Source organism: Dipodomys merriami, unplaced genomic scaffold (genome assembly GCF_024711535.1).
Source record: "Dipodomys merriami isolate MVZ:Mamm:240054 unplaced genomic scaffold, mDipMer1.0.p SCAF_171, whole genome shotgun sequence".
Classification (NCBI taxonomy): Eukaryota; Metazoa; Chordata; class Mammalia; order Rodentia; family Heteromyidae; genus Dipodomys; species Dipodomys merriami.
Window position 1 is genome coordinate 705,981 of NW_027203060.1, and position 14,668 is coordinate 720,648.

The 14,668-nt window shown below is 41.0% G+C and overlaps 1 protein-coding gene across 1 annotated transcript; it reads left to right on the forward strand.

Annotated features, from left to right (window-relative positions):
- The first annotated feature begins 13,956 nt into the window (after window positions 1-13,956).
- Window positions 13,957-14,328, forward strand: LOC138829402 (protein FAM136A-like). Its single transcript, XM_070025717.1, has one exon. It carries the CDS (start codon window positions 13,957-13,959, stop codon window positions 14,326-14,328), a length of 372 nt encoding a protein of 123 aa, XP_069881818.1.
- The last annotated feature ends 340 nt before the right edge of the window (window positions 14,329-14,668 follow it).

A 14,668-nucleotide genomic window follows, 5' to 3' on the forward strand; every position in this document is an offset into this window, starting at 1 on the left:
AGGTCCTGGGTTCCATTCCTGCCTCCCCCCAATCAGCTTTCATGCTGAGAAAAGTGAACACCACATGTTCTCTCTCATATGCAGAATCAAAACCTGAAAAAAACAAAACAATGTTCTAAGTGTAAACTTAGGAACTCATTAGGGGAAATTAAAGTTCTGTGCATGCATGGATAAAAATAGAATAGTGAAGCTCATTAAAATTTGTCTTAAAAGGTGACGGGATAAGAAAAATAATAAAGGGGGAAGAATTTTCTCCAAGTTCATTATATGCAGATATGGAAAAATCACAGCAAAAGCCCTTTGCAGAATTAATACACACTGATAAAAGTGTGAAAATAAAAACAAAAACAAATCCCTCCCCAGATGGTGCCTCAGTGTATAGCCATGGTGAAGAGACACTGTCAGGATTTTTTAATGCCAGTCCTAGGGCTTAAACTCAAGGCTCAGGCTTTCCCTGGACTATTTTGCTCAAGGCTAGCACCCTACCATTTGAGCCACAATTCCATTTCTATCCTTTTTGGTAGTTAATTGGAAATAAGAGTCTGAAGACTTTCCTTCCCAGGCTAGCTTTGAACCATGGTACTCAGGTCTCAACTTCCTGAGTAATTACTCAGGATAACCGGAGTGAATCATCTGTGCCTGGCTATGTCTGAGCATTTTTGTATCAAAAATGAGGCTGCCTACAGTAATCTCAGTTACTTAAGAGGTGTACATTGGGAGATTTGAGCTTTGAGGTTAGATCATGCAAAACTTGTGACACTCATCTCAACCAAAAGTTGGCATGGTGGCATACGCCTATCATCCCAGCCATGTCGAAAGTATAAATAAATAAGTAGAGATTGATATTGGCCAAAGACAATAATAAAATCCACAAAGCTAGGTGCCCATAGTTCACACCTGTAATCCTACTTACTCAGAAGGATGAGATCTGAGGATCGTGGTTCAAAACTAGCCCAAGCAGGAAGGTTCATGAGACTCTTATTTCCAAACAACCACCAGAAAAACAGAAGTGATGCTGTGGATCAAAATTGTAGAGTGCTAGCCTTGAGCACAATTGCTCAGGGACAGCTCTCAGAGTATAAGCCCCAGTGCCAGCAAAAAGAAAAATAACATGAGAGACCCTGTCTCCAAAATAAATAAAGCAGGGCTGGGAAGGTGGCTCAGTGGTATAGCGCTTGCTTTGCATGCCAGAGGCCCTGGGTTCGATTCCTCAGCACCACATACGCAAAAAGAAAAAAGCCGGAAGTGGCGCTGTGGCTCAAGTGGTAGAGTGTTTGCCTTGAGCTGAAGAGCTGAGGGACAGCACCCAGGCCCAGAGTTCAGGCCCCACGACCGGACCCAAAACAAAATAAATAAAGCAAAAGAGACTGGGGCAGGCCTCACATGGCAAAGTACTTGCTTAGGAAGCTCAAAACCCCAACTTCAAACCCCAGTATACCACCAAGAAAAAAACACATTTTCAATTTTTTAAAAAAGAATCCAGTGTTTGTTTTTGGCTTTGAGGGTTTTCCCCCCCTTTGGGAGTGGGGGGGGGGGTGCACAGAAATGGAGGGAGAAAGAGTGAACAAATGCAAGCATGGAACTCAGTAGGCACTATGTGGAAAATGATTATGTAACTTGTGGGAAGGTATGGGAGGGGGAAACGGGAAAAGCAAAGGAAGGGGTGCCATTGTCAAAAAAAAAAAAAAAACCAAAAAAATGTACTTATTACCTGACTTATGAAATGGTAATACCTCTGTACCTTAATAATAACAATACAATTATATTTTTAAAATTTGTTACAAGATGATGAACTAGTAATGAAAGGGGACTGAAGTAATGTCAAGGAAAATCCAGGGTGCTATGCAAGTCTATGTTACTTAGGGAACCTATCAAGTTAAGGAGTGGGCTGAAGTAGGTTAAAACTGAAGGTAAGAGCTGGGCACTGGTGGCTCACGCCTGTAATCCATAGCTACTCAGGAGGCTGAGATCTGAGGATTGCAGTGGTTCAAAGCCAGCACAGGCAGGAAAGTCCTTGAGACGCTGATCTCCAATTAGCCAGCCAAAACGCCAGAAGTGGAGCTTTAGGTCAATGATAGAGTACTAGCCTTGAATAAAAAAGCCAAGCAAGAGAGTGAGGCTCAGAGTTCAAGCCCCAGTACTGGCAGACATACACACAAAGAGAGAGACAGAGACAGAGAGGAAAGGAAGGAAGGAAGGAAGGAAGGAAGGAAGAGACATTAGCAAAACCAGTGAAATATATGAAGTGTCTTTTAAATAGAATAAAATGTTACTGTGAGTGAACAAAGGGAACCAACAAATGAAGTGGATATTCTGTGTTAATGGACTGGAAGGTTCTGTAATTTAAAGATACCTATTATTCCAAAAGTGATTTATATGTAATACAAGCTAATAAAAATTCCTTGGTGTGTATGTATATAGATATAGACATAGATATGTGTGTATGTGTAGACTGATTAACTAATTATAAAATTTTTGTAAATTTCAAATGTCCAGGGAAATGCGTATTTGTTTGAGAAAGAGCAAGATATGTATTGTCAATGAGGTGCCGATACAGATTCAGTTACATATGAAACACTTGATTTATGCTAATTGTGATACTGCAGACCCTGGGAAACTGTTTTTTCATAGTTATCTAGGAAAAATTGGGCTTGCCTCTTGCATCATTAAAAAAAAATTCACTCTGGTGGGCCAAAATTTGAAAAGGAAAAACATATATCTTTTGAAATATGATATATTTTATGCCTATTTTATATTTTATTTACATTTTGATATTTGATTTGCATTTTCCATATGTATAAATATATCAAGTGATAAATGGTGAGAAAATGTGCAATATTAAATGACAATGTTTTAAAATCTAAGTAAATTATCAAATATTTGAAAAATATGACTTAAATATGACTCAAGAAAATAAACTTGTGAAACACCAAGAGCTATTAAAATAAATGAATGAGTAATAAAACATATTTCTTAAAACTTCAACACTAAAATACAATAAATACTTAGGGCCCACCAAACATTAAGAGAGAAAATAATCCTTTCCCTCTTATGAAAGAAGAAACAGTTTTTTTCAAATTTATATCATGTTGTAAAAATAACTTTGAGAGTAAATGTAAAATGGACATATTTTAAATAAGTAAATGACAATAAGCCAGGTGTCTGTGGTTCATACCTGTAATTCTAGCTTCTCAGGAGGCCAACACCTGAGGATTGTAGTTTGAAGCCACCTCAGGTAGACAAATCAGAGATTCTTATCTCCAATTAACTAGCAGAAAGTCAGAAGTGGAGGTGTGGCTCAAATGGGTAGAACACCAGCCTTGAGAGAAAAAGCCAAAAGAGATCATGAGTCCCTGAGTTCAAGCCCTAGTGCCTAGTACCAGCACACACATATTCTCTCTCTGTCTCTGTCTTTGTCTCTGTCTCTGTCTCTGTCTCTGTCTCTGTCTCTCTCTCTCTCTCTCTCTCTCTCTCTCTCTCTCTCTCTGAGAAAAGCAAAACAAATAATTAATCAGACTCAGGAAGTAAATGGAAAATTATTATGACAAATGCACAATGGAATTTTACCTAAAGAATGATGCAGAATGGATGGAACTGAAGATTGTCATGTCTAGTAAAATAAGCCAGTCCAACACAGTAAGTGCTGAGTATTTTCTCTCAATTGTGTGAGTCAGGGAAAACCAAAAGACCACCAAAGTAAAAGGAGGTAAAAGAGGAAGAGCAAACAGGGAGGTAAAAAGTGTAATAAAGGCCATGATTATGATCAAAGTACATTAAATGAGTTATGGAAATACAATTCAATCTTTTGTGCAATTAATATACACTAATAAAAAAGCTAAAAAGAAAAATATTAGCAAGCAAAATTCAGCAATGTATATATCAAGTGATATATTATGACCATGTTTAGTCTAATATTAAAATACAATTCTTTTTTATCTTTAGTTTTACAAAGGGGTTTGAATTCTACAAGCCACTTTATGAGTGCATCTTGATCAATGTCCCTCTTTCCATTGTTCTCCCCCATCTCTCCCAACCCCACTTTTCCCCTGAAGTTACCTAGTTCCATTTTCACATATGTTTTTTGCCAGTCCTGAGGCTTGAACTCAGGGCCTGGGCACTGTCCTTGAGTTTCATTTTGCTCAAGGCTACCACTTGAGCCACTGTGCTACTTCAAGCTTTTTCTGTTTATGTGCTACTGAGGAATTGAACCCAGGGCTTCATGAATGCTAAGCAAGCACTCTACCAGTAAGCCACATTCCCAGCCCTACTAAGGCTGTTTTTGCCCACCCTCTCTCCATTTGTCTACCTTCCCTTCCCTTGCCCTCCCCACTACAAGACATGTTTGTTTCCTGGTATTCTTTTTTTTTTAAATAGTTGACAAAAGGGTTTTAATTCCACAAGTGGAATTCATTTTGTTAAATGAGCTAATTGTTAAAGGAGTTACACCATTGCAGTTAAGGAAAGGAACACTTGGAAGGAGTTCAAACGCACTGATTGATAGGTCCAACCAGTGGAGAGCAGAGTGGGTTACTGCTTTAACCGAGCCTGAGCTGACCCCCAGGAGGGCAGTCAGGCAGCAGGTGATCAACAATTGGGAGATGGATGCACAGGTTCAATGGGTGGACACAATGGTGGATCCCTGAGGGGAGAGACTGATTGCACACAGGATGTGCAGAGATAGCAGTGGCTCAGTGAGACCCTTCAGCTGGTAGGATATGAGCCGGAGTCGTGTACAGACTCCTAATGAGCTTGGGGCATGCGCACTGAGAAGAGGTAATCTGATGCTGGTGCCCATAGAAAAGCCTTCTTTCATCTCATCTCACGTTCTTCTGTTGATTAGTACCAGATGGAGGCTGTGAAGTCGTCGCCAGGCCCCCTCATTCTGGACCAGTGGCTACAGCACAGCGCCACCTTGTGTCTTTACATCTACACCACGGACTCACAGCGCGATTGTGGGAGATGGCAAGAACTCTCTTCTCCAGCAGTGGCTCTCCACGGCCCTCTGCTGGGAAAGTTTAGCATTTTTGCAGCAAAAAAGACAAATGCTTACTAGAACAGCATTATCGCGGAGCTGGGAGGTAATACATGATTGTTAATGCAAGGGCCACAGGATATATCTAACATATACCTGAAAAATGATTTTTAAAAACTTTATTCAAAGATGCTACTTTTACAGGCTGAGTTGTTCACATGTTGTGGTTCAAATTCCCAGTACTTAACAATATGACCATATTTGGAGGATGGCCATTGACCCAGGTTCTGTGTGTGTGTGTGTGTGTGTGTGTGTGTGTGTGTGTGTGTGTGTGTGTGTACACGGAACATGACAGTACTAGAGCTTGAACTCAGGGCCCCCACATTGTCCCTCAGCTTTTTCACTTAAGATTGGCGTTCTACCATTTGAGCCACAGCTCTACTTCTGGCTTTTGCCTGATTAATTAACAGTCTCACAAACTTTCCTGCCTGGAATGGCTCTAAACCCCAATCCTGAAATTTTAAGTCTCCTGAGTAGCTAGGATTATAGGCATGAAACACCAACATCTGATTAGTGGCCACTTCCTTAAATACTAGGTACATGTTTGCTCCTCCAGTTTTGCATGCAACACCATAGGTACAATGCAAGGATCTAAGGTACAAAGAAAATTCAAGTCCTTTCCTAAGTAACAGAAACATACATTTTTTTTCCATGTGAGTGGGATGAGGGTCAGGCGGTAGTAGTTGAAGTGGGTCACAAGATGGCAACAAACCATCTTGTGACATAGAAGAGGGATGAGAGGTGAGCTAAAAAATCTGTAAGCACAGATGAGTCATCTGTTTCTTTGTCAGTCTCATAAATGAGGACATTTGTATTTCAGAGCAGTCATAAGACCTCTGCACTCTAAATCACATGGGACATGGGACATCTGGAGTCTCAGAAGTCTGTGAGGAGTTCAAAGGCAGTGACATTGGCCTGGAAAAGACTCATATTTCACTTGGCTTTGAGTCAGTACTCAGTGGAGAGGGGGCTTGCATTCCTTGGCTGGTAGATCTTGGAACATGCAAGACGCTATGGTGAGGACCCTGTTCTACAGCTTTCTGGTGCTATCCGAACCTAGAGTGGGGGAGGCCTAGGTGACAACAAAGAGATGCTTTCCAGATGATCCATAAAAGTTGAATAACATTATTCCAGCCCACATCTTATGAGGCTGAATGCCAAATAATAGCCTTCCAGACCTCACAGCACGTATTGTTTTTTCAAGAACCTCAACTGTTATGGGTGAATTTTTAAATATTTGAAGGAGCTGGGCACCAGTAGCTCATACTTACAATCCTAGCTGCATAGGAGACAGAGATCTAAAGATGGCTGTTAGAAGCCAGTTCAAGCAGAAAAACCCATGAGAGTCTTATATCCAACTAACCAGCAAATGTCAAACTGGAGGTATGACTCAGATGGTAGAACACCAGTGATGAGTGAAAAGGCTGAGTTCAGAACACAAGGCCTGGTAGTGGTAAAAAATATATTTGAGGTAATCCCTTCTGCTGGAACACTTTGAAACCCTTACATTGTACTGTACAATTTGTTTTTGTGTCATACCTTTCTGCATTCTTCCATCTCCTCTTCCCTGATTTGAATTTCTGACTCATAGGTCATCGATATGTTTTTTGTAGAGCCAGCCTAACTGTTTTCCACAGTGTTTTTTTATTTGTGTTTTACAAATTTATCTCCACCAGCAATGTATGATTATTCAGGTTGGCTCACAATCCCCCTAATATGTGTTATTGTCAACATTTGGGTAGCTGTGAACATTGGATTTAATTGGTATTTCCCTGAGGATTAATGAGGCTGAACACTTATTCATATCAATATCATGCTGTCTCAATTATGAGAGCCCTGTGAAAGTTTATGACATCTGGTACATTTTATAGTTTTGCTAACTTTCAATATTGCTCTTTTCTCCTTTTGTTTTTTAAAGGTCTGAGACCAGGGCTGAGCCAACTGAGCCATATAGCCAACCTAAGTTTTGCCTAATTTTTTTTTTTTAGTTTTGCCTATTTTGTATACTTTGCATTTCCTTGTCAATTTTAGGAACTGTCAAAACTCCAGAAAAAAATATTGGTTTTTACATGGGGTCATGTTAAATTTATAGACTGATATAGGGAGAACTGATATTTTAGCAAGAGTGATACTGCAATTCAAAATTATAGTACACACTTGTTTAGAATACTTGTAGCCTTTTAAAATTAAGTTTATCTTAATTGTAGAGAAAACTTCTACAATGTACAAACTCTGGTTTTCTTGATAATTTTTAGGTAACCAGAGTCTATATTTTATTTTGTTTTGTTTCATGTTTTTTCTGATGGTACTGGGGCTTAAAGTCAAACCTCTCACTCTTGCTAGGCTTTTCCACTCACAACTGGTGCTCTACCTCTTTATCCACATTCCACTTCTGGCTTTCTGCTGCTTCATTAGAGATAAGAGCCCTTTGGCTTTGTCTGCTTGAACTGGCTTTGAACCAAGATTCTCAGATCTCAACCTCCTTAATAGTTAGGTCAATAGGTGTGAGCCACCAACACCTTGCTTGTCTGGGAATTTAAAAAAAAAATCAAATAATGAAAATGTGTCTATAGTTTTTTTCAAGATTGTCATATTTCTATTGACATGGTCTATCGTGATATGGTAACTGGGAGATAATGGGCCACTTGATAATATTTTGTATCATTTAAAAGAGATTACCAACAAAATGCTAAAACAAAGACACAGGATAACCCGTTGCAACAATGATACTCACAAGACACTATGTTGGAAATTAACTTTACAACTTCAGGGGTAGAGGTGGAGGTGGGAAGGAATGATAGGGGAAAAAGAAAGGAGGGGATAACAATGTTCGACAAGAAATGTACTCATATTTAAAATAAAAAATTAAAATAAAAAATAAAATAAAATAAATGTACTCATTACCTTACTCATGTAACTGTAACCCCTCTATACAGCATCTTTACAATAAAATAAAATAAGAGAAATTGCCTACCTTATTGAACAATCCTTTCTTTCCTTTTATTTTTTTTTTTTTTGGTACCAGTATTTGGACGTGAATTTAGGGCCTGGGCACTGTCCTTGAGCTCTTTTTGCTCAAGGCTGGTACTCTGTCACTTGAGCTACAGCTCTACTTCCTGGCTTTTGGTAGTCAGTTGGGGATAAGAGTCTCATGGACTTTCCTGCCTGGGCTGGCTTCAAACCTTGATCCTCAGATCTCAGTCTCTTAAGTAGCTAGGATTACAGGTGTGAGCCACTAATGCCTGGTCCTTTTATTTCTTACGTGTAGCGAAGGTCCCTCACCCCATCCCCTACAACCTTGAAGGAAGAGAGATTGGATGGCTTGTCTTCTGTAGCACTGGCCAGTATTTAATATACTGGCATGCTGACAAGCGATGCTACCACTGGAGACACAGGAGATAAGGAAGTGGAAGCTGGAGCTTTGCAGAACACAGCCTGGCTGTGGTCTGATGCATGCACTGGTCAAATCCACCCATACTCTTCCCAGTCCCCAGTGATCAGCATTCTACTTTCAAGTTGATGTTTCTTAAGTTTCCACAGATGATAGAGAATATGTAGTATTTGCCTTTCTGTGTCATGGCTTATTTCACTTAACATATTCTTTTCTAATTCTATCCATTTGCAACAAGTGACAGGATTTCATTCTGTTTTTTTAAAGCAGTACTGAACACACACCCTTACACTTGCTTGGCTTGCTTGTTCAATTGGTGCTCTGCATTTTGAATCATTTCACCAGTTCTGCTTTTTGTTGATTATTTTGGAGATGATGTCTAATGGACTTGTTGGCTCAGGGTTGCCTTGAACCAATCTCTCTCAGACCTCAGCCTCCTGAATAGCTTGGATTACATGTACGAGCCAACCGTGTGTTGATTATTCTTTTTTATGGCTTAATAACAGTCCTGAGGGGGTGTATGTGTGTGCATATGCGTGCATATTGTATGTGTGTAAACACTATGGGGCTAGTGCTACTCCAGATGAAAGCTCTGTGGAAGGCTGTGAGCCAGGAAGGAGCTAGATCTATGGGCACTAAAACAAAAACCAGTGTTTTCTGTGTGGCTACAACATAGTAAGCAAGAGGAAGAAGAAACTTAGAGGGAGAGAGCGAGAGCTCACTAGCAGGAGAGAGAGGGGAGGGGGTCAGGAATGATCATTGAAACCCACGTGTGATATGTGAAGGGTCTGGAACTTTATCCTGAGATAAATGAGTGTGCTGAGAGAGTTTTAAGCATGGAAATGCCATGATTAGATTTATATTGTTAAACCATTCTGGCTTCTACAATATAAAGTGAAAAAAACCTAGGGGCATACAGATGAGACTATATGGAAGGGTGCTTGGTCAGGGGACCACTACAGCAAATTGATTCAGGAATACTCTCTTCAAATATACCATTTAGTTAATTGGTAAGGATAAGTAGATGGTGCAAACTCACTAGGATGATTCCAAAAGGCATTGAAAATGCAATGGCTTGTGCTGAGTGAAATTGAAATGCCACACTTGCTGTGGGCTATGGGGAAGGAAGAGATTAAAGAGCTCAGGGATATGGACAATGATCAAGTTCCATACAAAAGACCAGAGTCCACAGTATTTACCCAGGACATAAAGAATATATACTGGGAGGAAGGGACTGGAAGCACTAAGATATTCAATGATGACTGTCCACCAATATGGGAGATGCTAAATATCTCAGCTTGTTGATTCCATGAGGAATATAGGAGGGGGGAACAAGCAAATGCAAGTGCCAGGGATTTTTGTTGTTATTTTATTTTATTTTATTTTATTGCTGGTTCTGGGGCTTAAACTCAGGGGCTAAACTTCTTTTGTTCAAGACTATCACTCTACCACTTGAACCACAGCTCTAGTTCCAGCTTTTTTTCTCTTTTCTTTTCTTTTCTTTCTTTCTTTCTTTCTTTCTTTCTTTCTTTCTTTCTTTCTTTCTTTCTTTCTTTCTTTCTTTCTTCCTTTCTTTCTTTCTTTCCTTCTTTCTTCCTTCCTTTCTTTCTTTTTTTTGGAGCTAAGAATCTCTGGGACTTTCCTACCCAGAGCTGGCTACAAACTGTGATTCTCAGATCTAAGGCTCCTGAGTAACTAGAATTACAGGGGTGAACCATCAGCTCCTAGCTGCAAGTGCCTTTTTTTTAACTCCCAGAAGCCAAGATTTCACATTGTAATGCTAAGCAAGGTAACATTCCATCAAAGAGGTCAAGCATGTAGAGATTTTTAGAGATATCCCTATGGGAAAACAGGCAGCTGACAAGGATACCATTCTGTTTGTGCTAACAGGAGGGAAAGAGCTAGTATGGATAAACAAGAGGCCAAAGTCACCCATATTAAAAAAAGGCACAACAAGCCCAGTTTCTACAATAAAGCCAGATTTTAGACCCTTCACCTCACTATCAGGGGAATCACAATTTCACTGGAGATCTGCAAGCATCCATATTAATTCCAACTCTGTCCAACAGCAGTGGAGAAAACAGAAATAGTGGATACAGCAATCGTGTGTGTGTGTGTGTGTGTGTGTGTGTGTGTGTGTGTGTGTGTGTGTGTGTGTGTGTGTGTGTGTGTGTTGGTCCTGGGGCTTGAACTCAGGGCCTGGACTCTGTCCTTAAGCTTTTTTGCTTAAGGCTGGTATTCTACCACTTAAACCACAGCTCTACTTGTGGCTTTTTGCTGGTTCATTGGAGATAAGAGTCTCACGAACTTTTTTTTTTGTCCAGGCTGGCTTCAAACCACGATCCTCAGATTTTGGCCTCCTGAGTAGCTAGGATTACAGGGATAAATCACCAGTGCCCAGTGGAAATATTCTTAACTATAAAATCTGCAGTTAATATCTAAAACAATGTCGACCACAATCTTGACTCTTATTCATCAATACAAGGCTCTAGGGGAAAGAGAATTAAGTCAGGCCTTAGTTCCAGGCCACCATAGTGAAAGCCAATTCTATACAGAATCCCAGGAAGCCCATCCTCAGACTAGTATCCATAAAATGAGCCACAGAAACTACAGAGCTCGTTAGCCAAGCATTGGCTCTAACGTCCCTCTCTCAACCTTGAGCAGCAAAGAAGGGAGCAATATTCCATTTGCATGGAAAATTGGCACAAGAGCTAGAACAGGATGGATGCTGGTGGCTCATGCTTGTAATCCTAGCTATTCAGGAGGCTGATATTTGAGAATCATGGCTCAAAGCCAGCCAGGGCAGGAAAGGCCATGAGACTATCTCCAATTAACTATCCAAAAGCTGGAAGTGGAAATGTGTCTCAAGTGAGCACAAAAGCTCAGGGACAGTGCCCAGGCACTGAGTTCAATCCCCAGGATCATCACACACACACACACACACACAAGCTAAAACATGAATTTGCCTTGGAATTCAATGCAGAGCCCACTTCAGTGAAACTCAGCACCAGGTAGAAAGCAAGCACCTGTACCCAGGCTAGAGCACATAGACAGGATCTAGACACCTGTGCTCAGGGTAATGGGGTCATGTTTCAGCCTACATCACAACCTGGGTACACTGGCCTAGGTGCATCGGAGACTGAAGGTGTTTGCAAGTGTGAGACTCAAGTATCAGCACAGTGTCAGCTTTGGTGGTCAAGGGACTGCTTTCACCAATACTACCTCAGTCTTAGGCAGCATAGAGTGGAGCAACATACAATTCACTGGGGATAGGAAAAACAGAGTAAGCACTGGACTTTGTCTTGGCTCTCATTGCTAAGCAGGTGATATTTAACATTGGACAGGTCCAAATATTCCTCAAACCCATGGAGAGAGCCTCTGGAATATCCCTGGTGCCAGGCAGAAACTCATAGTCATGAACTGGAGGATTTCTGTTGCAGCCAGCATTACCTGTGTCTTGGTTTGTTGCCATCTCGGGGCAGGAGTTTACCTCAGTATTGGGCAGCCCATAGCAATGTGACACCTGATCCTACTCCACTACTGTGCTGGTCTCAGCAGGTTGTGGGCTAACCACACAGCATCGTAGCATTGGTGACCACAGGTATGTCATAAGAACCTGGGGCTGGTACCTCCATGATGATTGTACCTAGTTCCAGGCATAATTTGGCAGTGCCTAAACACAAGCTGGTCACAGTGGACAAGGTGTGTCTGGGTTTATCCTGGACCATGGAGAGACAAACCTTTTACTGTACTTTTCAGTTCATCTTGAAAAACATACCAACAGAATATGAAATGAAACTGGGCTTGGATCAACCTCTAGTTCAGTGACAACACAGTAAGAGCACACAGGCAGCAAACCCGCACTTAGGGTGCCATCTAGTGCTGAAATAGCAGAAGGTGCAGAGAAAATAAGCAACCTACTTGGAATTTCTGTTAAAAAGACAAAAGCCAGATTTTTGAGGACTATAGTAAATACCTAATCTTCCAATGTGCAGCTAGTATTGCACATCAACAAACAGGAAAAACATTCAGAAGAACATTGCTTTATCTAATGGTTAGAATAAGGCACCAAAACCCAATCATATAGGGACTAACATGGGTGAATTCTGATGGAGTGCTAAGGAAACAGTAAGATATAGGAGAACATAATGAAATGATTCAGTTAACAGCAAAATGCAGATGTGGAGGTGTGGCTAAGTAGTAGTGCGCCAACCTTGAGCAAAAAAGCTAAGGGATAGCTCCCAGATCTGAGTTCAAGTCTTAGTACCACTGCATACACACACACATACACACACACACACACACACACACACACACACACACACACACACACACAGAATGGGAAAAGATATTAGCAAGACAAATACTTGAGAAAGGTTGATCTCCCAAATCTCCAAAATATATAAGTAAATAATCATACAAGTCAATAACAATGAAACAACTTTTCAAATGGGTTAAGAATTTGAATAGACATTTCTCCAAAGACCTGCAAATGACTGGTAATCATATAAAAGATTGCTCATCGTAGCTAATCAATATGGATATGCAAAAGCCAAAACCATTATAAGATATCACCTTCACACTCAACAAGGCAACTGTTAAAGTAGTTGGAATTTCTACACTGCTGCTCAATGACAGCAGTGTGAACTTTATCTTTTTTTCATGCTGGTTCTGGGACTTGAACTCAGGGCCTAGGCACTGTTTCCTAGCTATTTTTGCTCAAGGCTGGTACTTACTCACATGATCCACAGCTCCTCTTTTGGATTTTTGTGGTTAATTGGAGATAAAAGGGTCACAGAAGCCAGGCTGGCTTGAACCCTGATCCTCAGATCTGAGCCGTGGACCATGAATTACAGGCATGAACCACCAGAACCTGGCATTCTGAACTTTCTATTAAGTGCTCAATGGAACTTGCTTAAGTCAGATCACATTCTGAGTCAGAAAACAAATGCAATCATATATGTTTTCTTTTTTATTTTAATGTTCATTTCATTTTAATTTTATCAGTGTATATTAATTATACAAAGTGGTTTAATTATAATACTTCCATGCTTACTTCAATCAAATTTACCCCTTCTATTCCTTCCTCCCTCCCTTCCTCCCTCCCTCCCTTCCTTCCTTCCTTCCTTCCTTCCTTCCTTCCTTCCTTCCTTCCTTCCTTCCTCCCTTCCATCTTTCCTTCCTTCCTTCCTTCCTTCTTTTTTGCCAATACTGGGAGTTTGAACTAAGGGCCTAAATGCTGCCCCTTAGTTTTTATTCTCAAGCCTCGTGCTCTACCACTTGTGTTATATCTTCACTTCTGTTTTTTTGCTGCTTAATTGGAGAGTCTCACAGACTCTCCTGCCCAGGTTGGCTTTAAACTGAGATCCTCAGATCTCAGCCTCTTGAGAAGCAAGGATTACAGGCCTGAGCTACTGTCACCCCAAAATATTACTCTTTCTTATCTCCCCTTTAAAAAATAATTGTAGACCCGGTGGCAGGGGGTGGGACAAGCAGCGAATCCGTGTGGGTGTCAGCGCAGCGCGGGGTTGCCATGGCGGAGGTGCAGCAGCTCCGGGTGCAGGAGGCGGTGGATTCCACTGTGAAGAGTGTGGAGAGAGAGAACATCCGGAAGATGCAGGGCCTCATGTTCTGGTGCACTACCACCTGCTGTGAAGATAACCAGGCGTTCCTGCAACAGGTGCATCAGTGCATCGAGCGCTGCCATACACCTCTGGCTCAAGCACAGGCCTTGGTGACCAGTGAGTTGGAAAAGTTCCAGGACCACCTGGCCCGATACACCATGCATTGTAACGACAAAACCAAAGATTCAATAGATGCAGGCAATACGGAGCTTCAGGTGAAACTGCAGCTGGACAGTTGTGTAACCAAGTGGATGACCACATGCACCTCATCCCAAGTATGACCAAGAAGATGAAGGAGTCTCTCTCATCCATTGGAAAATAAGTCTTTGCTAGTGACCATGGGGCTTGGGGCAGGGAATCTATTTAATAAGAGAAATGGGAATTTTAGTCTTTTAAGCAAAGTTTAAAATGAAGAAATTAAGGATGGCAACAAGTTTAAGGCATATTTCACTTGCTTGTGGACCCTGGTTCTTTTGTGAAATGGAAAACCTTGGTGCTAAAATTTCAGTCGTGATAGCCTTGGAGAGTGTTCGAGAGCCTAAATTTCATGTGGCAAGTTCTTTTCTTGGCAGTAGAGATCTCTTATGTACCAAGCCAGAGATCCTCCAAGTACCAGATTCT

Bases quoted from the DNA above. Each gene is read 5' to 3' on its own strand.
- LOC138829402 (XM_070025717.1), top strand. From the start codon at position 13,957: ATGGCGGAGGTGCAGCAGCTCCGGGTGCAGGAGGCGGTGGATTCCACT.